General features: G+C 39.7%; 2 protein-coding genes across 3 annotated transcripts in view; one reads left to right on the forward strand and one right to left on the reverse strand.

Moving 5' to 3' along the window:
- Positions 1–5,826: 5,826 nt before the first annotated feature.
- Positions 5,827–27,470, reverse strand: ppp4r2b (protein phosphatase 4, regulatory subunit 2b). 2 transcript variants are annotated; one of them, XM_062045888.1, is made up of 9 exons: positions 27,260–27,470; positions 23,599–23,680; positions 23,324–23,494; positions 11,353–11,446; positions 11,236–11,273; positions 11,077–11,148; positions 10,836–10,985; positions 10,440–10,747; positions 5,827–7,230 (listed from the first exon to the last, which is right to left on the reverse strand). In XM_062045888.1, the coding sequence occupies exons 1-9, from the start codon at positions 27,330–27,332 to the stop codon at positions 6,866–6,868; spliced, it is 1,353 nt and encodes a 450-aa protein (XP_061901872.1). In that variant the 5' UTR covers positions 27,333–27,470; the 3' UTR covers positions 5,827–6,865. The 2 variants fall into 2 exon arrangements, with proteins under 2 accessions (XP_061901872.1, XP_061901880.1); XM_062045896.1 differs by having other exon boundaries at positions 27,299–27,468.
- shq1 (SHQ1, H/ACA ribonucleoprotein assembly factor) overlaps positions 27,431–27,573 on the forward strand; it is a 130,850-nt gene continuing 130,707 nt past the window's right edge. Inside the window, exon 1 of the mRNA XM_062045859.1 lies at positions 27,431–27,523. The gene's annotated coding sequence lies outside the window, so the exon portion shown is untranslated. The remainder of the gene's footprint in view (positions 27,524–27,573) is intronic.

The following is a 27,573-nucleotide window of genomic DNA, read 5'->3' on the forward strand; positions in this document are numbered from 1 at the left end:
TTTTTTACCTTTATCTGATTTTTTTTTTATGTTAGTGCAAACAGTACAACTATAGATTTTTTCCCCCCCATTTTTGACCTGTATCAGATTTTTTTATGTTAGTGCAAACAGTAAAACTTCGATTCAACCCCCCATTTTTTAACTTTATCAGATTTTTTCATGATAGTGCAAACAGTACAACTATAGATTTTTTCCCCATTTTTGACCTGTATCGTATTTTTTTGTTAGTTCAAACAGTACAACTATAGATGTTTTCCCCCCATTATTGACCTGTATCGGATTTTTTTATGTTAGCGCAAACAGTAATACTTAGATTCCCCCCCGGCACCCATTTTTGACCTGTATCAGATTTTTTTATGTTAGTGCAAACAATACAACTATAGATTTTTTCCCCCATTTTTGACCTGTATCGGATGTTTTTAATGTTAGTGCAAACAGTAAAACTTTGATTCCCCCCCCTCTCATTTTTGACCTTTATCAGATTTTTTTTATGTTAGTGCAAACAGTACAATTCCGATTTTTCCCCCATTTTTGACCTGTATCAGATTTTTTTATGTTAGTGCAAACAGTACAACTTAAAAATGTTTCCCCCCAATTTTGACCTTCATCTGAATTTTTTTAATGTTAGTGCTAACAGTACAACTATAGATTCCCCCCCCCCCCCCCATTTTTGACCTGTATCGGATTTTTTTATGTTAGCGCAAACAGTAATACTTTGATTCAACCCCCCATTTTTTAACTTTATCAGATTTTTTCATGATAGTGCAAACAGTACAACTATAGATTTTTTCCCCATTTTTGACCTGTATCGTATTTTTTTGTTAGTTCAAACAGTACAACTATAGATGTTTTCCCCCCATTTTTGACCTGTATCGGATTTTTTTATGTTAGCGCAAACAGTAATACTTAGATTCCCCCCCGGCCCCCATTTTTGACCTGTATCAGATTTTTTATGTTAGTGCAAACAATACAACTATAGATTTTTTCCCCCATTTTTGACCTGTATCGGATGTTTTTAATGTTAGTGCAAACAGTAAAACTTTGATTCCCCCCCCTCTCATTTTTGACCTTTATCAGATTTTTTTTATGTTAGTGCAAACAGTACAATTCCGATTTTTTACCCCCATTTTTGACCTGTATCAGATTTTTTTATGTTAGTGCAAACAGTACAATTCCGATTTTTTCCCCCCATTTTTGACCTGTATCAGATTTTTTATGTTAGTGCAAACAATACAACTATAGATTTTTTCCCCCATTTTTGACCTGTATCGGATGTTTTTAATGTTAGTGCAAACAGTAAAACTTTGATTCCCCCGTTCTCATTTTTGACCTTTATCAGATTTTTTTTATGTTAGTGCAAACAGTACAATTCCGATTTTTTTCCCCCATTTTTGACCTGTATCAGATTTTTTTATGTTAGTGCAAACAGTACAACTTAAAAATGTTTCCCCCCAATTTTGACCTGTATCGGATGTTTTTTATGTTAGTGCAAACAGTAAAACTTTGATTCCCCCCATTTTTTTACCTTTATCTGATTATTTTTTTTATGTTAGTGTTAACAGTACAACTATAGATTTTTTTCCCCCCATTTTTGACCTGTATCGGATTTTTTTATGTTAGTGCAAACAGTAAAACTTCGATTCAACCCCCCATTTTTTAACTTTATCAGATTTTTTCATGATAGTGCAAACAGTACAACTATAGATTTGTTCGCCATTTTTTACCCGTATCGTATTTTTTTGTTAGTTCAAACTGTACAACTATAGATTTTTTCCCCCCATTTTTGACCTGTATCGGATTTTTTTATGTTAGCGCAAACAGTAAAACTTAGATTCCCCCCCGGCCCCCATTTTTGACCTGTATCAGATTTTTTATGTTAGTGCAAACAATACAACTATAGATTTTTCCCCCATTTTTGACCTGTATCAGATTTTTTTTATGTTAGTGCAAACAGTAAAACTTTGATTCCCCCCCCCCCCTCCCATTTTTGACCTTTATAAAAAATAATTTATGTTCGTGCAAACAGTACAATTCCGATTTTTTACCTGTATCAGATTTTTGTATGTTAGTGCAAACAGTAAAACTTTATTTTGACCTTAAATTTGACCTGTTTTGGATTTGTTTATGTTGGTGCAAACAAGACAATTCCGATTTTCCCCCCCCCCATTTTTTACCTGTATCAGATTTTTTTATGTTAATGCAAACCGCACATTCAGATTCCCCCCCCCCCTTCCCCCCCATATTTGACCTTGTTCCGATGTTTTCATGTTAGTGCAAACAATACCACTGCGATTGTTTCCCTCCCCCCCATTTTTGAAAACGTGAAAAAACTCCTACAGATTTCACACATGGAAGGGTTTATTAAGTATGAATGGTTTTAGTTATATTGTAAAATTTGCAAACATTGCTAGGACTGATGAATGAAGAATCCATCCGAGTAGTACGGCATGGATGGCTAGAAGACTGAACGGCACTCTACTTCTAAATGGAACGACACTGCAGCACCTGGAGAGAGCGAAATCGTCCAAAAGGTGGCGCCATAACACAAACAATAACACACCTTCTCAATATATTTGATTGTTTGTTTGTTTTTAAACTATTACATTATGTCCGTCAGCAAAAAAAATAAAAAAATCCATATATTAGCGGCACTGTTTTATAAGCCGCAGGAGTCAAAACGTAGGGAAAAAAATGGTGGTCTATGGTTCGGTAGTTGTTGTTGAAGGAAATAGCGAACGTTGTGATGATTAATTTTACTATATTCAAAGACAGTGTTCAAACTGTGTATGGTGGCCAAAAATATTAAATATACTTGTTAAATAAAACCTCTGCCTTGGTTTTAATATGCACTTAGGCCTACTACACTACTGTATTTTATTGTTGGACATTAAGGTGGTACTTGAAGTGTTTTCTGAGGTGGTACTTGGTGGAAAAAGTTTGAGAACCACTCACCTGGGTATGTCAATCCCTTTTTTTTTTTTTATTCCAAAGAAAAAAAATTTAAAAAAGGTTTTTACATTTGTTTTTAAAAAGTTATTTTCAATCAAATGAAGTCAATTAGTTGTTTTGGTAAACATGTAAACATACTTAGTGGGATAGGGGGCCTTCGGGAGTTTAATAATAATAATAATAAATAATAGTAGTAATAATGATGATAATAATAATAATAATAATAATAACAATAATAATAATGAATAGGTAATCTTAAAAACCGAAATTGTTTGTGCTTTTTCAGGTCATTGAAAGAAAGCACACTTGACACATGAGCAGCACTCACAAGACTATTCAACACAAGCTTAGTCCGTCAATAAACGACACACTGCCCTCTGTTGGCTGACACAGGTATTGCAACGCCTGATCCTAGTTGACAACAAACTGATGCACTTTTTTCCCCTTCATTTATTTATTTCAGGCAATGACAAAAAAAAAGTACAAAGTTTACAACACATAATAATATAAATTAATATAATGCAAAAGGTAATGTACAGTATGTAAGCTGTACTTTACCTGTATTTGTAACTTTAACTAAAGGCCTCAAAGTTTCTGACTTTGTGGATTATTTCCAGTTGCTATGATTTTTTGTTTTTTTGCTTTAATTGATCATTTATCATGAAATGACACATTTTTATTTATTACGTACACAATTGCAGTGTGTCGGTTGTAACGTGCTGCTGCTCTGACCTTTGGATTGTTTTGAGTCTTTCTATTTTAATGTTGGTAAATGTGTCGGCTATCACTACGTACATATGAGGAGCAATTGCATGTGTGCATGGAATTGTTTTAGGTGGGAAGTTTTTCATCTTTTTTTATAGGCTCTCATCATAATCTAAAACAGGGGTGTCCAAAGTGCGGCCCACCACGTGTCATCAAAATAAAATCAAACAAAAACAATGTAAAAAGAGGTAATGTAGTGAGAAAAACATAACGTGTTGATTTTAATAACTGATAATCTTTTGCTTTGCCACTTATAACAAGCTGACGCCAAGTTTTGTGGTTTGAATATTTCCTTTTTTTAAATAAAATAAAAAATACATACAATAACCCCTGCATGTTATGAATTTTTTAAATGTTTGTGGAAAAAATGTAGGCATCCCTAATTTAAAAATAAAATTAGTGGTAGCTAGTTTTGTATGATTGTGATTTTTAGCAAATATTTGGTTTCCTATATCTTCTGGGTTATCGTTCATTCGTCATTATTATATAATTTGCATCGTTTCCTACAGATACAACATAATTGTCTACAGATTGTGTTTATAAGTGACGCCTCGTGAGTGTGTGGCACACTCACTGGCTGTATTGACACCGTGCTGATGCTGTTCGTGTTTCATAATGGTCTGCTGCCATCAGCTGGATTTAAAAAGTCATTACATTTGACATGTAAATAAAAGAGTAAACAGGATAAGAACAATGGCCTTATTTGACTCTTGAACAGGGGTCTTCAACATTTTCCAGGCCAAAGACTACCAAACTGACAGCGAGACAGATATGTATTTTAAAATATTTTATGGATCTTTGAGGGGATTTAAACATCGTCAGAGGGGTCAGCAGATGCTGAAGCGCATAGTGATAAGACTTTCTGCACAGTCAGTTGCTACAGAGCTCCAAACTCCATGTGACCTTCCAATTAGCCCACGTACAGTACGCTTCATGGAATGGGTTTCCATGGCCGAGCAGCTGCATCTAAGCCATACATCACCAAGTCCAATGCAAAGTGTGGGATGCAGTGGTGTAAAGCACGTCGCCACTGGGCTCTAGAGCAGTGGAGACGCCTTCTCTGGAGTGATGAATCACGCTTTTCCATCTGGCAATCTGATGGACGAGTCTGGGTTAGAAGAACGCTACATTTCGGACTGCATTGTGCAGAGTGTGAAATTTAGTGGAGGAGGAATTATGGTGTCGGGTTGTTTTTCAGGAGTTGGGCTTGCCCCTTAGTTCCAGTGAAATGAACTTTGAATGCTCCAGGATACCAAAACATTTTGGACAATTCCATGCTCCCAACCTTGTGGGAACAGTATTGGGCGGGCCCCTTCCACTTCCAACATGACTGTGCACCAGTGCACAAAGCAAGGTCCATAAACACATGGATGACAGAGTCTGGTGTGGATGAACTTGACTGGCCTGCACAGAGTCCTGACCTGAACCCGATAGAACACCTTTGGGATGAATTAGAACGGGGACTGAGAAGCCAGGCCTTCTCGACCAAATTCAGTGTGACCTCACCAATGTGCTTTTGGAAGAATGGTGGAAAATTCCTATAAACACTCTGCAACCTTGTGGACAGCCTTCCCAGAAGAGTTGAAGCTGTAATGGCTGCAAAAGGTGGACCGACATCATATTGAACCCTATGGGTTAGGAGTGGGACGGCACTTCAAGTTCATATGTGAGTCAAGGCAGGTGGCCAAATACTTTTGGTATATCTTAGCATATATTGGATTGGTTTTAACATATTTTATGCACACAATGTATGAGTGTTCCCATGCTTGCTCAAACCCTGGCCAAGTGTGAGAATACCCCAGAGAGCAACTCCCAGTGTGCGCTGAAAATGAATTCCTAAAGTTATGGTTAAAGTTATTTTAATCCTTATGTGCTAAAGTTGACTGCCATGACAGTGTTGAGCATTAATTGTGTCTGCCTGGTCCATTTTTTAAGGTTCTTTGAGGTATGACAAGCGTGAAAGTCATGTGTCCACTGGGTCAAATGAAGGGAGAATTTCCTCATTTAATAACTGCCGTTCTATGAAAGTGAAAATGGTTTGGTGGGTCAGTGACATGTCCGAGTATAAATACTTGAAGTTTTTGGGGCGAATACGAACAAGCCACACGCATAAAAATGTTAACATTTATTGCCATTTCTGAATACCCCGTTTGAAAGCAAAAGCATTCAGAGTATGCACAGAAATTTTACAATTATATATCGTTTCACAGAGGCAGTGAACACATACTGTATTACAATCTACAAAAATCTACTTTACAGAAATTTAAAATCCTAAATATCAAAAAGTACAGCTGCAGAAACGGGTGGAGAACTGCAACTGGAGACCGCTTTTGAAATCAGTCGTGTGACATCACGATACATAGAAAGCACACGTCATCTTTGTACTTACAGCTGGTTTTGGAAAGAACAACCAACGGACAAAACAAAAGTCTCCAAAATAACAGAACTGAAATCATATAAATTATGGTGGCTTCATGCGTCTACAAAATGTCTTTTTTTTTTTTTTTTACCCGCCAGAGGACATTTGTGATGAAGCCTGTGATCGCTAGGGTCAGTGGGTTTAGTTAGTAGTGTGTCAGGCAAAAATCCAGTTTCGATGATAGAACACTGTGGAAAAGGAGTGGGTATTGAAAACAAACATGTTTCTACATCCTGGTGGGGAAACAGGATCGCTGTGGTGGCACATGGGCTCAGGTCACTGCACAACTCCAGAGCCTTAAAAGGATGATTCACCACGAAACAAACAGATGCTAACAGATGTGTGGCAGTTGTACGCACAACAAACCAATCCTGCCGTAAATGGAATGAGTGGCAATCCGAAATGAAAAATGACCATCACAGCCCTCCAACCAGTCCCAGCTAACACAAAAGAAATAATTCCAGCTGTGAAAGAAGGCCGCTGAAACCAACTCCTCTTTAGAAAAACTTAAAAACAAGATAAGATCAAGATCAATAAGATATTCCAGTTAACAAGAAATGAAATATTTAACTGTTTGCTCACATCAATGCCAGGTAGCCATTTTGGAGGCGCGTCCAAAAGCTTGACGAGGTGTTTGTGTACGAGGTGACGTCCTCATTCCCAGCGACAGTCAAGCTGGATTCAAGGACAAGCTGGTTTGTGGTGACCCGTGACTGCAGGACGCACTGCAGTCTAGTCCTGCTCCATGGGCTCCTCAGTGGTCTCCATGTCTACGACGGCACTTTCCATGGCGCTCTCTGTAGTGGGCTCGTTCGTGCTGCTGGAAGGAGCGGGAGCAACGTCTTCTCGGCCCGCTTCTACGCTTTCGTCTATGCTACAACTGCTGCTGTTGCTGCTGCTACTGCTGCTGACTGGGTCGCTGTTGCTCTCCTCGCTGTCTCCACTGGTCTCCGGGCTTTTGGCTGTGCATGCAGGCGCTTGCTGCTCCGTCTGATCCATGTCACTGCCCTCATGCATGGAACCGCACGCAAACTCTGCCTGATTCGCTTTCTGGTCTGAGACTGGACAGGGTTCCGCCGGAGTGCTGCTTGTTGGCTCTGTAACGGAAGTAGAATATCAAACGGTGTACTGACCGTCTTCGAAAGATGAAAACTCTGCACAGTAGCTTGTCAAAAATATATACAACATGCATTTGACCGAGTACAAGAACAACTTTGCAATTTTCAACTGGTTTTAAATGCAGAGAAAAAGTGTAAGTTCTTTACCACATCAAAAACGGTAAGATCAGCACTGTGTGAGAACATTTTAACAAGAAATGGGCAACAAATTATGTTAGTATCTGCTTTTAAATATTTAGGATTTTTAATTAATGACCACTTGAGTTTTAAGGAGCACATTCAGTATGTTGTAAAAAAACTGAAACTTTTATTATAGAAACAAGTCTTGCTTTTCTTTTACTGTGAAACAGAAATGGGTGGAAACAACCTTTTTAAAAAATAAACGTTTGTTTATTTTGTTGACGATTGACCGAAGAATAATAAACTTGAAACTTGAAACTTACCTGTTATTGACTATGGAGATGTGTTGTACATGAATGCTACTAGTGGTTGTCTCCACAAGCTGGATAGTGTGTACCACGGGTCACAATCTTCGTTCAATGAATGTTCTGCAATTTGTCGTCCCCAAAGTAAGAACTGAACTGGGCAAGAAAGCATTTAGGTTTTCAGCACCGAAGGCTTGGAATAACCTACAATCGAATCTTCAACTTCAAACCCTTGTTACATTGAATGAGTTTAAAGCTTCTGTGAAATGACTGCAGTCTACCTTGTCTGTATGCACATGTGTCATGTGAGCAAGTTTTAATGTTGTAAACTTGATGTTTTATGTGTTGTTTACTTTTTTTAATGTAACCTTGCTGCTGCCCTCTTGGCCAGGTCTCCCTTGGAAAAGAGATCTTTGATCTATATGGGATTTTTACCTGGTTAAATAAAGGCTAAATTAAAAAAATCAAATCATAGTTTGATGCAAACATTTTCCTTTGTATGGCAATTTTGACCTGTTTTTCTTGCACTACTATAGCTTAGTACCTGATATCTGCTGTAATATTGGCACAGATTAGAAATACTATGCCTCTAATAGCTATGCTGATGTTAAATAGCCGACAGCATCAAGAATTGATATTACATTGCGCTACAAACATGACAATACCACTACTACTGTATGTCTGGAAGTTCATTCAATAAGCTCTGTGGATTGATGGAAGGAGTTTTGAGTCCAAAGGAAAAGACCGTTCGTGCCCTGATACCGCTCCAGATGAGGGTTGTTATTGATTATGTACAAGCTGGCAAGATGTGTGGAATACAGAGGTATTGCTAATCACTTTACTTTCTTGACTTCCAATACACCTGCTTCATTCTCTTCCATCTTACTCGTATTTTGTTCTGGAGCCCCCGAAAAAGTGAGCATTCGCCGTTTCTTTAGCTACTTTTTTTTAATAAACCTGTTTCTTTTTTCTCCCATTGATGCACTTCAAAATGTTCAGTTTATTTTATTTTGTGAAACAAATATACAGTCCTCTTTCTTCTCTTCATTCCAAAAATGGGTGCTCCTAGATGCTGCCGACGCCATGTTGGAGTTGTTCCTACAGTACATTTTGATTGAATGGAATTCCGGATTTTTCCTGCACGTGCGCAATACAAAGGGTTCACTCCTACAGCACACACCCACTTGAGAGAACTGGTTTTCAATCGCCATATAGGATGTAACAATATCAAATTTTATCGTTTGAATGTGCATATAACGTTTTAGTGGTGTCCAAAAATTTTTTATTTTCGAATGAGTCGCAATTCTCATTTGTAAGGATTCTTAATTGATTAAAAAAAATTACAATATTTTTTGAAACTGTCCTGTCTAGCCACACTTTGTTAAATGTTTGCGTAGAATTTTATCAAACATCAGTTTTCTTTTAGGTAATATAGAAATGTATCAGAGCTGTATATCTATTTTATGGAGGAATGTACCGTATTTTTCGGACTATAGGTCGCAGTTTTTTTCATAATTTGGCCGGGGGTGCGACTTATACTGAGGAGCGACTTGTGTGAAATTATTAACACATTACCGTAAAATATCAAATAATATTATTTAGTTCATTCACGTAAGAGACTAGACGTATAAGATTTCATGGGATTTAGCGATTAGGAGTGACAGATTGTTTGGTAAACGTATAGCATGTTCTATATGTTATAGTTATTTGAATGACTCTTACCATAATATGTTACGTTAACATACCAGGCACGTTCTCAGTTGGTTATTTATGCCTCATATAACGTACACTTATTCAGCCTGTTGTTCACTATTCTTTATTTATTTTAAATTGCCTTTCAAATGTCTATTCTTGGTGTTGGGTTTTATCAAATACATTTTCCCCAAAAATGCGAACTTATGCTCCAGTGCAACTTATATATATATTTTTTCCCTTCTTTATTATGCATTTTCGGCCGGTGCGACATATACTCCGGAGCGACTTATACTCCGAAAAATACGGTAGTCAATCATAAAACTAGCACCTAAAGTTACTAAAAAATTACTGATTTCAAGTCGAATCAAATCTGAATTTAATCATTTAACCCCAAGAATCAAATCGAATTAAATCGAATCGTGTGGTGCCCAAAGATTAACAGTATACACACTGAAATATTGTAACCAAGTAATACTGAAAAAAATAACTACAATAACACACAATTTACTTTTCTTGAACATTAAATATTGTTCTGGATTCTTAAAAGCCATGTTTTGGAGTGTTTAAATGTGTTTGTATTCTTTTGTTATAATTTCTTATGGTTTGAGTGTATTTTAATGAAAAAGGCCAAACGAGTGTTGCACATCAGGTTAGTTATATCATGCATTTTAACTTCCTGTTGTCGACACGTCCATGTCATATTCTGCTGAGTATAGATCGATCACTCTGTGCTAAGAAAACACAGCCAGTAGGTTTAATGTGCACAATTGACTATCTTAATTGCTCAGACAGCAATCTTATACAGGTTTAGATTGGGGTGTGTCATTTCTTATTGGGTATACATGTTAGCATTAAAAGTAGCTTGCCAGCCATTACAGTGCAAGTTTGCTTTAATTAAATAAGCAATTACTGCTCTGTGGGTTTATCAAAGTGCGTTTATCGATCACGGTTTTACGATTGCTTTAATTTAAAACAGTGATACCATCTGGAGTTTTACTGTGGTTTATCATAAAATCTGTTTATCTTTACATCCCTACACCACAGCATATTTAACAACAAAACACACACCTTGGTCTTCGGCAGCTGTGGCACTGCTGGAAGCTTCATCATTCTTGAAACTATCTCTATCGTCGTCTTCCTCTTGGACCATGGCTTCTGCCTCTTTTGAGAGGCAAGTGGCATTTAAAGGCTTTGTCGTTCTCCCGTCCTGCTCGTCGTCCTCATCATCATCTTCCTCGTCATCTTCCTCCTCGTCCTCCTCGTTACCGAATTTAAGTCTCTTCACCTCTGGCTGCTCAGATTCCATGTCCTCTTCTAGGTCTGACTGTTTGTTCTTTACAGAGCTTCCCAGTGAATCTCCCGAGGCGGAAACCTCACTGAAAGACAAAAGGTTAGGCAATAGCGGAGTGATTCCAGTGCATTTATTCAATCCAACCAAGCGGTGTTGTGAACGTTCTGACAGACCTTCCGGATATGTCTTTAGCACTTTCTTGCTCTGTTCTGAGGTCTTTGTTTTCTGTGCTGTCAGGTAGGCCATTCGCTGCAGGAGAGTTGTTGGCTAACGATAACTTTGGTCGGTTGAGCGGCCGTGGAGTACCTGGACCATTCACTTTTCTAATGATATCAAAATAACAAGAAAATAATGCCACAAAATTAGCTATGGTATGTTAAGATGATGTATATCATAAAAGAGTTTGGCATAAACCTCTCTGTAAAAGAAGTGTTCCCAGGAAGCATCACTCCATTCATTCTATTGACAGCACCGCATCCATTTTTCCTGCAAACAAAAAAGGTCATTCTAAATTAGTAACAATATTCAGTTTCACACCCATTGGATCAATAATGTTTCAATGACTATTCTTACTCTGATGTTGGATGAACACAGCTCACCACCATTACGTTCTGGATGTTAAAAAGAGGCATAATGAGACAGAGACACTTTACAGTTATTATGACAATCAATGACATGCTTAGCACTAACCTTCTCCACACCTCGAAGAAACTTATCAGTTCCTGTGTAGTTCCTCTTGGGTTCCGTGAGTAACTCACACAGACGCTGGATAGTGAAGGGTATTCTGAATGAAGGAAGAGAGGAGTACCATTGCTTTGAGTCAAAAAAATCCATTGTATACATTTGTTTGCTGTCTTTGGATTTGCAGAAATCAATGATCATTTACCAGAATGGCATTTTCATTGAACATAAAATGATTATTGCTGTACATGGTGCTTAAGTTTTGTAAGCATTCCCATGGCTAAAAGTTGTAAGTCGTACCAACAATCCCTACTAAAGAACTGAGCATGCAACAGTGGGGGATTTTGCCAATTCATAAGTTCACCAATCAGTTATTACACTCCTGAGCGTACTGCTTACGTCATTAAAACATCCGATATCGGCAGCACTGTTCAGTGGTCAAAGTCTTTTTTGGCGGCCTAATTATCGGTGCATCAATAGTCAATGGTGCACAAATAATATTAGGGTTTCCCCTAAATGTTAACGATCGTGGCGCAGCGCCATGGAAAGATTACTGCCGCCACACCTTCAAAATAAGTAGTTTTTTATTTACATGAAAACACATTTCAGTGATATATTGTATGAATGGATACACCGTATATAGTCTATTATTATATGTACTATTGGCAATAATAAGTTTGAAAAAATGGTCACATATAAAAAAAAACATTCATTCCTTTATTTTGAAAAAAAAAAAGTGAAGTGAATTATATTTATATAGCGCTTTTGTCTGGTTACTCAAAGCGCTTTACATTGTGAAACCCATTATCTAAGTTACATTTAAACCAGTGTGAGTGGCACTCTTAGAAGGTGGGTAAAGTGTCTTGCCCAAGGACACGACGACGGTGACTAGGATGGCGGAAGCGGGGATCGAACCTGGAACCCTCAGGTTGCTGGCATGACCGCTCTACCAACCGAGCCACGTCACCCCTGCATCTAAATCGCCTGTCAGAAGCGCATCAGTAGCTGGTCGCTTCCAGTTTTCTCCCACATTACAAAAACATGTATGTTAGCTTCATTGGAGACTGCAAATTGTCCATAGATATGAATGTTACTGTGAATGATTGTCTATGTATGTAGCAGCTACACAACAGTTAAGCACACTTCCGGTTCCGGTTCACCGTGCGTGACTGCTCGCCGTCTGTTCGCTGTTGCGAAAAAGGCTAAGTATCGCTCTATCTGTGTGCTTTTAATTGTTCTACAGCTTTCTTTATCACTTCTCAAACATATTTAGTGGTACTATTTAACTTGCAAATCACCCGATCTCTGTCCCACCACCCTTTCCTCAGCTAGCTAGCTGCTAAGCTAGCGCGGAGAAAGGCAGCGCCGGTCAGAAGGTAAGTAGGAAGCTACTCCCGCAGACCGCGACCACTTCCCTGAGGACAGCAGGAACTTCACTCGGTGACAGAAAACACTGTGAGTAATGGCTTCCTGCGCGTCTTGCACCATACTCACGGAGAGGTTGGCTCTGCTAGAGGGCCGTGTCCGCCAGTTAGAGCAGAGTAATGTCGTAACTTTAGATGTTGCGGACACATCTGCTAGCGTTAGCTGTAGCGAGCTAACTGGCCCAGCTTGTAGCAGTCCTAAGCGGCCTACAAGCTACGGTGTACCGGTTGAGACGCATAATAGATTTAGCTCTTTAGCTAGTCCTACAACCCAGTCTACCGGGCACCACACCTTAGTCATAGGGGACTCCATCACCCGAAACATAAAGCTTAGCAAACCAGCCACAGTAAAGTGTATCCCCGGGGCCAGAGCACCTGACATTGAAGCTAATCTTAGGGAGCTAACTCGCAACAGGCCTAGTAAACACGTACGACAGGCTAATCGCACCACTAATTATGCGAATATAGTTGTACACGTTGGCTCCAATGACACTAGAATGAGACAGTCAGAGATTACAAAGAGAAACATAGCCAGGACTTGTGATCTCGCCAGAAAGATGTCCAGGCATCGAGTAATTGTCTCTGGCCCCCTGCCTGCGAGAGGCAATGATGAGAGGTATAGCAGATTAGTCTCGCTTAAAAAGTGGCTGGCTATCTTCTGTAGGCAACAGGGACTAACGTTTATTGATAACTGGCCCTCTTTCTGGGGCAAACCAGGCTTGCTGATGAGAGACGGCCTTCACCCTAACCAGGAAGGCGCCATCATCCTGTCTAGAAACATAGACTACTATTTAAGTCTCACTTGACTGACTACACTAGAGCAAGCCCGGTCACAGGCAATTACAATGTCTGTTAGTCCGGGTGAGGAGTCAGTTAAGCTAGAACTAGCCAGCGCCAGGCTGGATAATCCATGTACGCATAGCAATTCTCTTAGAATAATACACAATTCACATAATGTTTTTTCTATTGTGTCTGTGTCAGAGGTGGACATGCATTCTACTGAGGTGGCAAATTATGATATGTCCAGTCTATTGCAGCACCAAGCAAACAATCGGAAAATTCCCGTCATATCAATTCCTAGATATGGTCGAAACTATTTAAAGTGCACAACGCATAATAAACGCAACATTGTTAATATTGCCACTACGGATAATCTTAACAAAAACTCGTCAAAACAGCCCAATACCTATAATATGGGCTTTTTAAACATAAGATCATTGTCTCCCAAGGCGTTATTAGTTAATGAGGTCATTAGAGACAACAATCTTAACGTCATTGGTCTTCGCGAAACCTGGCTCAAACCAGACGAATTTTTTGCGCTCAATGAGGCATCTCCTCCTAACTATACGAATGCGCATGTTGCCCGTCCTCTTAAAAGGGGAGGGGGTGTCGCACTAATATACAATGAAAAGTTCAACCTTACCCCTAACCTAAATAATAAATATAAATCGTTTGAGGTGCTTACTATGAGGTCTGTCACACCGCTACCTCTCGACCTGGCTGTTATCTACCGCCCCCCAGGGCCCTATTCGGACTTTATCAGTGAATTCTCAGAGTTCGTTGCTGATCTAGTGACGCACGCCGACAATATAATTATAATGGAGGACTTTAATATCCATATGAATACCCCATCGGACCCTCAGTGCGTGGCGCTCCAAACCATAATTGATAACTGTGGTCTTACACAAATAATACATGAACCCACGCATCGCAACGGTAATACAATAGATCTAGTGCTTGTCAGGGGTGTCACCACCTCCAAAGTTATGATACTTCCATATACTAAAGTAATGTCCGATCATTACCTTATAAAATTTGAAGTTTTGACTCATTGTCAACAAGCTAATAATAATAATAACTGCTATAGCGGCCGCAACATTAATGCTGCCACAACGATGACTCTTGCTGACCTACTGCCTTCGGTAATGGCACCATTCCCAAATTATGTCGGCTCTATTGACAACCTCACTAACAACTTTGACGATGCCTTGCGCGAAATTATTGATAGTATAGCACCGCAAAAGCAAAAAAGGGCCCCTAAAAGGCGCACCCCATGGTTTACAGAAGAAATTAGAGCTCATAAATTATCATGTAGAACACTGGAACGCAAATGGCGCGCGACTAAACTTGAGGTTTTCCATCAAGCATGGAGTGATAGTTTAATAACTTATAAACGCATGCTTACCTTAGCTAAAGCTAAATACTACTCAAATCTCATCCGCCTCAACAAAAACGATCCTAAATTTCTGTTTAGTACAGTAGCATCGCTAACCCAACAAGGGACTCCTCCCAGTAGCTCCACCCACTCGGCAGATGATTTTATGAATTTCTTTAATAAGAAAATTGAACTCATTAGAAAGGAGATTAAAGACAACGCATCCCAGCTACAACTGGGTTCTATTAACACAAATACGACTGTATATACGACGGACACTGTCCTACAAAATAGTCTCTCTATTTTTGATGAAATAACATTAGAGGAATCATTACAGCGTGTAAGTGGGATAAAACAAACATGTTTACTTGACCCACTTCCTGGGAAACTTATCAAGGAACTGTTTGTATTATTAGGTCCATCAGTGTTAAATATTATAAACTTATCACTTTCCTCCGGCACTGTTCCCCTAGCATTCAAAAAAGCGGTTATTCATCCTCTGCTCAAAAGACCTAACCTCGATCCTGACCTCATGGTAAACTACCGACCGGTCTCCCACCTTCCGTTTATTTCCAAAATTCTCGAAAAAAATTGTTGCACAGCAGCTAAATGAACACTTAGTGACTAACAATCTCTGTGAACCTTTTCAATCCGGTTTCAGGGCAAATCACTCAACGGAGACAGCCCTCGCAAAAATGACTAATGATCTATTGCTAACGATGGATTCTGATGCGTCATCTATGTTGCTGCTTCTTGATCTTAGCGCCGCTTTCGATACCGTCGATCATAATATTTTATTAGAGCGTATCAAAACACGTATTGGTATGTCAGACTTAGCCTTGTCTTGGTTTAACTCTTATCTTACTGACAGGATGCAGTGCGTCTCCCATAACAATGTGACCTCGGACTATGTCAAGGTAACGTGCGGAGTTCCCCAAGGTTCTGTTCTTGGCCCTGCACTCTTTAGTATTTACATGCTGCCGCTGGGTGACATCATACGCAAGTACGGTGTTAGCTTTCACTGTTATGCTGATGACACTCAACTCTACATGCCCCTAAAGCTGACCAACACGCCGGATTGTAGTCAGCTGGAGGCGTGTCTTAATGAAATTAAACAATGAATGTCCGCTAACTTTTTGCAACTCAACGCTAAGAAAACGGAAACGCTGATTATCGGTCCTGCTAGACACCAACATCTATTTAATAATACCACCTTAACATTTGACAACCAAACAATTACACAAGGCGACTCGGTAAAGAATCTGGGTATTATCTTCGACCCAACTCTCTCGTTTGAGTCACACATTAAGAGTGTTACTAAAACGGCCTTCTTTCATCTCCGTAATATCGCTAAAATTCGTTCCATCTTGTCCACTAGCGACGCTGAGATCATTATTCATGCGTTCGTTATGTCTCGTCTCGATTACTGTAACGTATTATTTTCGGGTCTCCTTATGTCTAGCATTAAAAGATTACAGTTGGTACAAAATGCGGCTGCAAGGCTTTTGACAAAAACAAGAAAGTTTGATCATATTACGCCTATACTGGCTCACCTGCACTGGCTTCCTGTGCACTTAAGATGCGACTTTAAGGTTTTACTACTTACGTATAAAATACTACACGGTTTAGCTCCAGCCTATCTCGCCGATTGTATTGTACCATATGTCCCGACAAGAAATCTGCGTTCAAAGAACTCCGGCTTATTAGTGATTCCCAGAGCCAAAAAAAAGTCTGCGGGCTATAGAGCGTTTTCTATTTGGGCTCCAGTACTCTGGAATGCCCTCCCGGTAACAGTTAGAGATGCTACCTCAGTAGAAGCATTTAAGTCCCATCTTAAAACTCATTTGTATAATCTAGCCTTTAAATAGACCCCCCTTTTTTAGACAAGTTGATCTGCCGTTTCTTTTCTTCTCTCCTCTTCTCCCCTGTCCCTTGCGAGGGGGAGTTGCATAGGTCCGGTGGCCATGGATGAAGTGCTGGCTGTCCAGAGTCGGGACCCCGGGTGGACCACTAGCCTGTGCATCGGTTGGGGACATCTCTGCGCTGCTGACCCGTCTCCGCTCGGGATGGTTTCCTGTTGGCCTCGCTGATGTGTTGGATCCACTGTGGACTGGACTTTCGCAATGTTATGTCAGACCCACTCGACATCCATTGCTTTCGGTCTCCCCTAGAGGGGGGGGGGGGGGTTACCCACATATGCGGTCCTCTCCAAGGTTTCTCATAGTCATTCACCGACGTCCCACTGGGGTGAGTTTTTCCTTGCCCGTATGTGGGCTCTGTACCGAGGATGTCGTTGTGGCTTGTACAGCCCTTTGAGACACTTGTGATTTAGGGCTATATAAATAAACATTCATTGATTGATTGATTGATATCTGTGCCCTGCTATTGGCCATGCTAATTTGAGCTAGGTTGTTTTTTATGTTGTCTTTGATAAGCTAGTGGCATTAGCAGTCGACCCTCATCCTGCATAATTGTATTGCTTTTCTCATCCATCCATCCATTTTCTACCGCTTGTCCCTCTCTGGGTCACGGACGGGGGTGCTGGAGCCTATCCTAGATGCACTTGGGCGGAAGTCCGGGTACACCCTGGACAAGTTGCCACCTCATCGCAGGGCCAACACAGACAAAATTCACACACTAGAGCCAATTTAGTGTTGCCAATCAACCTATCCAGTTTATTCCAAATTATAATATTAATCTAACGTGATTTCTAAATGTATGTGCACTTCATGTGTATATATGATGTGCTTTATGTAGTGTGGTTAGTTTTAAAGCGACTTCATTGTGAAGAATATCAACAGAACCCCTAAAGTTTTTTTTTCTAATCTAACTCAAAGGATTGTTTACATATTTGGCAAACGAGATTGCAATATTCAAGGAGGGCAGAATAAACTGTAACCTTTTACAATAAGCAGCAATTACAACTGCATTGAACCAAGAGAGCAAAGTCTACCAACTTTTAAAAGTTACTACCTTTACAAAGAAATCATTAAACATTGCATTTTCTTATGAAGATTTTTTGGGGGGGATCTATTCATGGTTAGCTTACCGCAGGGGTCGCACTCTTATAGTTTCACGCTGCCTTGCAATACCAAGGAAGTTAAAAATAGACGTAGACATAAACAGATCAATTTTGGGTGAGGAGTCACGCTACAACTCTGCTACGTTATGAATGTGCATGACCAATCATACCGTAAAAGTAAATTGAAGTAGGGCGCAGATCTGAGCGTTGACTAGGAATATACAGTACAGGCTAAAAGTTTGGACACACCTTCTCATTCAATGCATTCTTTATTTTCATGACTTTTACATTGTAGATTGTCACTGAAGGCATCAAAAATATGAATGAACACATGTGGAGTTATGTACTTCACAAAAAAAGGTGAAATAACTGAAAACATGTTTTATATTCTAGTTTCTTCAAAATAACCACTCTTTGCTCTGATTACTGCTTTGCACACTCTTGGCATTCTCTCGCTGAGCTTCAAGAAGTAGTCACCTGAAATGGTTTTCACTTCACAGGTGTCATAGTTTTGATGCCTTCAGTACAATCTACAATGTAAATTAGTCATGAAAATAAAGAAAACGCATTGAAATGAGAAGGTGTGTCCAAACTTTTGGCCTGTACTGTGTATATCGTTAGGATTTAATCGATACTAATATCTCTAATCGGTACCAAAAGTAATTTGTGTAAATAAAGAAAATAATTATTAATTATTTTTATTAGCACAATAGGTTGTGCACCAGCAACATCATGATGTAACATCTCACAGCAGGAAAGTATTTGATCAAAATCTGCTTTTTTAGGTCTTAACCAAGTCAGCATGTGTATGCATATGCAAGGTGCATTGTAGTCGTTTTGTCATCATCTTGTAAAGACAACACATTACTGTGTTTCTATTCACTACAATTACACTCAATATGTCCATTAATCATTTTCACTATCATTATCACTTGTCCCTATAACAATTAATAGATTAATAACAAAATAATAAATAATAAAGTAATAAATTACTAATGTATGGTAATCATGTTAATTTACAGACCTTTAACGTGATATACAATATAAATCAATTAGCACTTCAGGTGGGTGTGCATTTTGTAACAATAGGACTTGCTATTCTTGTTTATGTTGCACACGGACCTATTTGAGTGACACACCGGAAGCCATTATTGACAGCCACTGAAATATGTGTCTTTGTTGTGCGTGAACAATATAAATAATGAGACCCAGTGATTATATAAAATATTCTCTGTTGAGTGGATTAATTTTGGCCTGTGGATTACTGGCTCGCTTATAGAGGACGATGGCGTTGATAAAACGTGCCTTAGCAGCGGTTGTGAGTTACGTGGCATTTACTTCAAACTGATACTTACTCTTTATTAGCGTGCGTGACTTTGGGGATTGGGAGGAAATATTGTTGTGTTACAAACTTTTCTTTGGTGTTGCTTCTTTATTTGTGATTATTCCAAGCTGATCTCCATACCTGTGCGTAGTAGTGGCACTTGAACTGAATGTGATAGCGTGTGACAATTACAACGGTCAGCTGGATAAAAACAAATAAATATATATATATATATTAAGGCTGAAACGACGCGTCGACGTAGTCGACGTCATCGGTTACGTAAATACGTCGACGCCGTTTTTGTGCGTCGACGCGTCGCATAATGACGTCACACTACCGTCATGGCGAAGCGCAAAGCAGACGATCAAAGAAGACGATGCGAGCGGTGCGAGCGAGGGGGGGAAAGCATGCCAATAGTGTGGGAGTATTTCAATAAACGGCCTAATAATGTTGTTGTATGCACACTGTGTCGAGCGGAAATGGCCTATCATAGCAGCACAACGGCTATAAACGAACATTTGAAAAGAAAACCATCAACTAGTCAATCGTCCGCGCGAGCATACGTTGTCATCATTACACAAAAACATGAATGTGTCATTTGTATCTGCTAGGGGTGTAACGGTACGTGTTTTGTATTGAACCGTTTCGGTGCGGGGCTTTCGGTTCGGTACGGGGGTGTACCGAACGAGTTTCTAAGCTAAAGTCTTAACAAGCTGCTTTGCTCCGTCTGCCTCTGTCTCAGCACGCAGCATTGTCCCACCCACACAACCATCTGATTGGTACACACGCAGCATTGTCCCACCCACACAACGATCTGATTGGTACACACGCATCATTGTCCCACCCACACAACCATCTGATTGGTACACACGCAGCATTATCAGCCAATCAGCAGTGCGTATTCAGAGCGCATGTAGTCAGCGCTTCAGCGTGGAGCAGATAGGTGTTTAGCAGGTGAGCATCAGGCAGCAGACTCTCCCCAAATGATAATAAACACCTCCCAGTCAACTACTAGTAACATCACTATGAGCCCGTTGACCTCCTAGAAACTTAAACTGCAGCTCAGCTCGCTCGCAATCCTGGCTTGAGGTGAAGGCTAATTAGCTCTCAGTTCCAGCCACATCGACCCCTTCTGAGCGCCTATTTTCAGCTGCTGGGAATATTGTAAACAAGAAAAGAACCAAAGCATGTAGACATGCTAACCTTTCTTCATTACAACTGTTAGACACTCACTGGAATGAGTAGAATTGGTTATTGTGTACTGTGTTGGACTGGATGTTTATTTTGCACATTTTAAAATCAATACTTAATGTTTACAGTGCTCCAGAATATTTAGATTGGCACTTTTTTGTATTGGATGTTTATCTTTATTTTTGCACATTTTAGCAAATAAGCAATACTTTCACTTTTGTTGAAATGTTTACACTGTTGTTACAGAATATTTCGTTTTGCACTTTTTTGTATTGGATGTTTATCTTTATTTTTGTACATTTTAAAGCAAAAAAAGCAATACTTTTACTTTTGAAATGCTTATACTATTGCAGAATATTAAGATTTGCACTGGATGTTGACTTTTATATTTGCACATTAAAAAGCAAATAAGCTACTTTTAATTTTGTTAAATGTTAAAAGTTTTAAATGTTTACATTGTTACAGAATATTTAGTCATGTTGTTGTCAATGTTGACTGAGTGGCCATACTTCTTTTTTTTTGTAAATAAAAGCCATGCCTTTTGAAAAAACGGGCCTACATTTATTTTTTCATCTTCATTTTGAATAAAAAAATAATCGGCAAAAGGAAAAAATAATCTATAGATTAATCGAAAAAATAATCTATAGATTAACCGATTAATCGAAAAAATAATCTATAGATTAATCGATAGAAAAATAATCGTTAGCTGCAGCCTTAATATATATATATATATATATATATAGATATATATATGTATATATATATATATATATATATATATATATAAACACAGATAGCCGTATCATTAGAGCAGAGTCTTAACAGTCTTCCAAGACCAACCCAATTAGGAACCAGTACCGTATTTTTCGGACTACAAGGCGCACTTGAAATCCTTTCATTTTCTCAAAACTCGACAGTGCGTCTTATAACCTAATGTACGGAATAATTTTGGTTGTGCTTACCGACCTCGAAGCTATTTTATTTGGTACATGGTGAAATAAGTGTAACCAGTAGATGGCAGTCACACTTAAGAGATAGGTGTAGACTGCAATATGACTCAAGTAAACAACACCAAAATGTTATATGTTCCATTGAAAAGTTAGAACATTACACACGGCGCTCAAAAATCTATCAAAATGTTTTAACTTTGTTATTGATTTAATTAACGCTCCTGTGATGGCAACCTCCTCTCCCCACCACTCAGAACCAAGGGGTGATAGAGCCTTCTCCATCGCTGCTCCCACCCTCTGGACCTCTCTTCCCAAACCCATCTGTGACTGCTCAGACCTTCAAAAGTCTTCTCAAAACACACATCTTCAGATCTGCTTTTAACCTGTGATTAGTGTTCTGTGTCTTGTAATGTCCAGTGTTATTATGTATTTTACTATGTACTGCTTTTATATTTCCTGTATTATATATTACTTTGAACTGTTTTATATTAAAAAAATGTATCCTGTAAAGCTTCTTTGAGTACACTGAAGAGCGCTATACCAAATAAAATGTATTATTATTATTATTATTATTATAAGTAAAGTATGAATGTCATTAAAACAGTTAGCTCCATCTTTTGACACTTCTTCCACTCCCGTCCTTGCACGCTACACCGCTACAACAAAGATGACGGAGAAAAGACGCTGCCAAAGGTGAGCCACGTAAATAAGACCGCTAACAAAACGGCGCATTCTGAAGAGACTGTCAGAAAGTGGCTTGAAGATGATCTGTAAAACATAATCTATGCAAGATTTTGACCAAAAAAACACTATTACGTGTTATGTAGACCACAAGGAAGTGTTTTCAATTTAGAAAAAAGTAAAATAAAAATGACCCCTTTTAATGCGCCCTATAATCCGGTGCAACTTTTGTATGAAAATAGACCTGACTAGACCCGCTCATTGGCAGTGCGCCTTACAATCCGGTGCGCCCTAGTACGGTACCAAAAAATACCGGTAGACGGCCTACATCCCTAGCGTTGACACTGGCCAAAATGTGCTAGACTGTAGGGTTTTAAGCATTGACACTAGAGATGTCCGATAATATCGGACTGCCGATATTATCGGCCGATAAATGCTTGAAAATGTAATATCGGAAATTATCGGTATCGGTTTCAAAAAGTACAATTTATGACTAAAACGCCGCTGTACAGAGTGGTACACGGACATAGGGAGAAGTACAGAGCGCCAATAAACCTTAAAGGCACTGCCTTTGCGTGCCGGCCCAGTCACATAATATCTACGGCTTTTTACACACACACAAGCGAATGCAATGCATACTTGGTCAACAGCCATACAGGTCACAGTAGGGGGGCCGCATAAACAACTTTAACACTGTTAGAAATATGCGCCACACTGTGAACTCACACCAAACAAGAATGACAAACACATTTCGGGAGAACATCCGCACCGTAACACAACATAAACACAACAGAAGAAATACCCAGAACCCCTTGCAGCACTAACTCTTCCGGGACGCTCAATATACACCCCCGCTACCACCCAACCTCCTCATGCTCTCTCAGGGAGAGCATGTCCCAAATTCCAAGCTGCTGTTTTGAGGCATGTTAAAAAAAATAATGCACTTTGTGACTTCAATAATAAATATGGCAGTGCCATGTTGGCATTTTTTTCCATAACTTGAGTTGATTTATTTTGGAAAACCTTGTTACATTGTTTAATGCATCCAGCGGGGCATCACAACAAAATTAGGCATAATAATGTGTTAATTCCACGACTGTATATATCGGTATCGGCTGATATCGGAATCTGTAATTAAGAGTTGGACAATATCGTAATATCGGCAAAAAAGCCATCATCGGACATCTCTAATTGTCACCATAGGCTAGTGCGAGTACAACCTTCAGTACCCACCCATTATATCCGTTGACAATCTTCAGGATTCTCTCTTTCATGTCTTCAAATGGAACTGCCTCCACGTTGGGATTGGCAGGACCTCTTTGCTCAGGAGCCGAGTCTCTGAAATCATCCATGACCTTCTCCAATTTAAAAAGAAAGTAGTCCTTAAACTGAGACCACTGGACCCTAAAGGACATAGTAAAAAAAAAAAACAGATTAAGACAAAACAGATTACCAGGCACAAAAACCCATAGAAGGGTATTTATTTGGCATGTCATGTTAACCCTTACATGGTTTCTCCTGTCTTGGCGATGTGGCTTAAAAACTGCTCCAGGATGGGACATGGCTCCCTTTTAGTTTTCTTGTCAAAGTCTGGAGGAAAGACAAGGACATTTTTTAGTCCAGTGTTTTTCAACCTTTTTTGAGCCAAGGCACATTTTTTTGCGTTGAAAAAATGCGGAGGCACACCACCAGCAGAAATCACTAAAAAACGAAACTCAGTTGACAGTAAAAAGTCGTCGCAATTTTTGGATATGACTTTAAACCATAACCAACTAAGCATCACTATAGCTCTTGTCTCAAAGTAGGTATACTGTATCAATATAGCTCTTGTCTCAAAGTAGGTGTACTGTCACCACCTGTCACATCACGCCCTGACTTATTTTGTATTTTTTGCTGTTTTCCTGTGTGTGGTGTTTTAGTTCTTGCCTTACGCTCCTATTTTTTGGTATTTTCCTGTCGCAGTTTCATGTCTTCCTTTGAGCGATATTTCCCGCATCTACTTAGTTTTAGCAATCAAGAATATTTCAGTTGTTTTTATCCTTCTTTGTGGGGACATCGTTGATTGTCATGTCATGTTCGGATGTACTTTGTGGACGCCGTCTTTGCTCCACAGTAAGTCTTTGCTGTCGTCCAGCATTCAGTTTTTTGTTTACTTTGTAGCCAGTTAGGTTTTAGTTTCGTTCTGCACAGCCTAAGCTACAATGCCTTTTCTTAGGGGCACTCACCTTTTGTTTATTTTTGGTTTAAGCCAGTGGTTCTTAACCTGGGTTTGATTGAACCCTAGGGGTTCGGTGAGTCGGTCTCAGGGGTTTGGCGGAGGTCAAGACACACCCGACTCATCGTGTAAATAAAAACTTCTCCCTATCGGCGTACTACGGATACGGCAACAGCAGAAGTCAGACTGATTTGCAGGTGTGTAATTTGTTGTGAGTTTATGCACTGTGTTGGTTTTGTTCTTTGAACAAGGTGATGTTCATGCACGGTTCATTTTGTGCACCAGTAAAAAAAACATGGTAACATTAGTATGGGGAACATATTCACCATTAATTAGTTGCTTATTAACATACAAATTAGTAACATGTTGGCTCTTAACTAGTCATTATTAAGTACTTATTAATGCCTTATTCAGCATGGCCTTATTATAACCCTAACCCTCTAGCCCTGGCCCCAACCCTCTAACCCTAACCCTAATCAAATAACTCTAAATTAAAGGCCTACTGAAATGAATTTTTTTTATTTAAACGGGGATAGCAGATACATTCTACGTGTCATACTTGATCATTTCGCGATATTGCCATATTTTTGCTGAAAGGATTTAGTATAGAACAACGACGATAAAGTTCGCAACTTTTGGTCTCTGATAAAAAAAGCCTTGCCCCTACCGGAAGTAGCGTGACGTAGTCAGTTGTTCGCCTCCTCATATTTTCCTATTGTTTTCAATGCAGCTAGAGCGATTCGGACCGAGAAAGCGACGATTACCCCATTAATTTGAGCAAGGATGAAAGATTCGTGGATGAGGTACGTTAGAGTGAAGGACTAGAATGCAGTGCAAGACATCTTTTTTCACTCTGACCGTAACTTAGGTACAAGCTGGCTCATTGGATTCCACACTCTCTCCTTTTTCTATTGTGGATCACGGATTTGTATTTTAAACTACCTCGGATACTATATCTTCTTGAAAATGAGAGTCGAGAACGCGAAATGGACATTCACAGTGACTTTTACCTCCACGGCAATACATCGACGAAACACTTCAGCTACGGAGCTAACGTGATAGCATCGTGCTTAACTGCATATAGAAACAAAATAAATAAATCCCTGACTGGAAGGATAGACAGAAGATCAACAATACTATTAAACCAGGGACATGTAAATACACGGTTAATGCTTTCCAGCCTGGCGAAGGTTATCAATGCTGTTGCTAACAACGCCATTGAAGCTAACTTAGCAACCGGACATCACAGAGCTATGCTAAAAACATTAGCTATCCACCTACGCCAGCAGCCCTCATCTGCTCATCAACACCCGTGCTCACCTGCGTTCCAGCGATCGACGGTGCGACGAAGGACTTCACCCGATCACAGATGCGGTCGGCGAGACGGAGGAAGTTAAGGTGAGTTCGGCGGCTAACGCATCTGCTATCCATCTCTGTCTTCCTGGTTGTGTTGCTGTAGTCCGCCGCTAATACACCGATCCCACCTACAACTTTCTTCTTTGGAGTCTCCATTGTTCATTAAACAAATTGCAAAAGATTCACCAACACAGATGTCCAGAATACTATGGAATTATGAGATGAAAACAGAGCTATTTTGTATTGGATTCAATGGGGTACCAATACTTCTGTTTCACTGGCTACGTCACGCGCATACGTCATCATCCAAATGCGTTTTCAACCGGAAGTTTAGCGGGAAATTTAAATTTGCACTTTATAAGTTAGGTTTGGTTGGTATCAACACTTCTGTCATCAACAATCAGCATCAACAATTGCAACATCAGAGAAATGGACATTGAAACAGTGTAGGTCTGACTTGGTAGGATATGTACAGCAGTAGTGGACATAGAGCGAGATATCAGAAAGCATAAGAAAAACATTTGATTATTAACAATAAAGGGAGGGTGTTAGTTTAGGGTTGAAGTTGCCTGGAGGTGTACTTTTATTGCGGTTTTATTGCCACATCAATGTTGGGAGCGCATTCCACATTGATGTGGCATAGAAAGATAATGAGTTAAGAAGACCTTTGTTAGATCGGAATCTGGGTTTAACGTGGTTAGTGGAGCTCCCCCTGGTGTTTTGGTTATGGCGGTCATTTACATTAAGGAAGTAGTTTGACATGTACTTCGGTATCAGGGAGGTGTAGCGGATTGTATAGACTAGGCTCAGTGCAAGTTGTTTTACCTTGTCCTCCACCCTGAGCCAGCCCACTTTGGAGAAGTGGGTAGGAGTGAGGTGGGATCTGGGGTGGAGGTCTAGAAGTAATCTGACTAGCTTGTTCTGGGATGTTTGGAGTTTAGATTTGAGGGTTTTGGAGGTGCTGGGGTACCAGGAGGTGCATGCGTAATCGAGATATATATCGTGTATATGGCCTAAAAATATTGATATATTAAAAAAAGGCCATATTGCCCAGCCCTAACCCAACACTGCTCCCACGGCACACCAGTGTGCCGCGGCACAGTGGTTGAAAAACACGGTTTTAGTCAGTTACATAAAGCCCAATGAAAATGTCCTTCGATGGCCGGTTATAATAAACCTATTACGAAACACCTAAACCGATAGTGTTCTTATGTTCAAACAACGTAACTAAAACTAGTTTGTGTGCCACCAACTACCATTTCTTCTAGAAATATGTATATTGTAGTGCCCTAAAAGAGGAATGAAGTTGAGTGTTCATTAGCCGTCGACACTGTTGAGTAACTTCATCTTGACTTTGCCTCCCAGCCAACAAGTTATTGCTTTTCGTGAAGTAGCCGATAACGTAAACAGCTAAACAAAAAAAATGTCTAAGTCCATAAGTTAGCTGTCCTGTTTTAGTCGTCAAAGAGCCGACCATTTCCTCGAAGTGTTAGCTAGTGACGAGCTAGCCTGCTAGCCGACGACATTAGCGTGCGGGTTTAGCTCACGCTATCCTTCAATTTCGGGAACAAAAAAACAAACATGGAGGCAGGACTCACTCGGATGGTAGCAAAATGTATGAAATGAACGGTGCTGACCTCTGAGCGCCTCTTGAAGCGAGTCAATTTCCATCACGCCGTCGCCCTCTTGTCAGTCCGGTGGCGGTGATAGGCAGACTGGCGGCTAGCTGCCAATGCTAATGCTAATGCTAATGCTAATGCTAAGCTACCAGCTAGCAGGCAGAGGAGGAAGGAGCATGTTAATATGGCGCCCACACTCACTGCCTGGGAACCACACACGGCGAACAAGAAGGAGCAACAGAAGTAAGAATTATAGTCAGAAATGAGTAAACATACACATACATATTTTGTCA

This window comes from Entelurus aequoreus, linkage group LG01, assembly GCF_033978785.1.
Source record: "Entelurus aequoreus isolate RoL-2023_Sb linkage group LG01, RoL_Eaeq_v1.1, whole genome shotgun sequence".
Classification (NCBI taxonomy): Eukaryota; Metazoa; Chordata; class Actinopteri; order Syngnathiformes; family Syngnathidae; genus Entelurus; species Entelurus aequoreus.

Excerpts from the sequence above, each read along its gene's own strand:
- ppp4r2b (XM_062045888.1), bottom strand. The coding sequence starts at position 27,332 with ATGGAAATTGACTCGCTTCAAGAGGCGCTCAGAGGTCAGCACCGTTCA. Across the intron at positions 11,274-11,352 it reads TTCTTCGAGGTGTGGAGAAG|AACGTAATGGTGGTGAGCTG; the intron begins GTTAGTGCTAAG and ends TTTAACATCCAG. Across the intron at positions 10,986-11,076 it reads AACACTTCTTTTACAGAGAG|AAAAGTGAATGGTCCAGGTA; the intron begins GTTTATGCCAAA and ends TGATATCATTAG.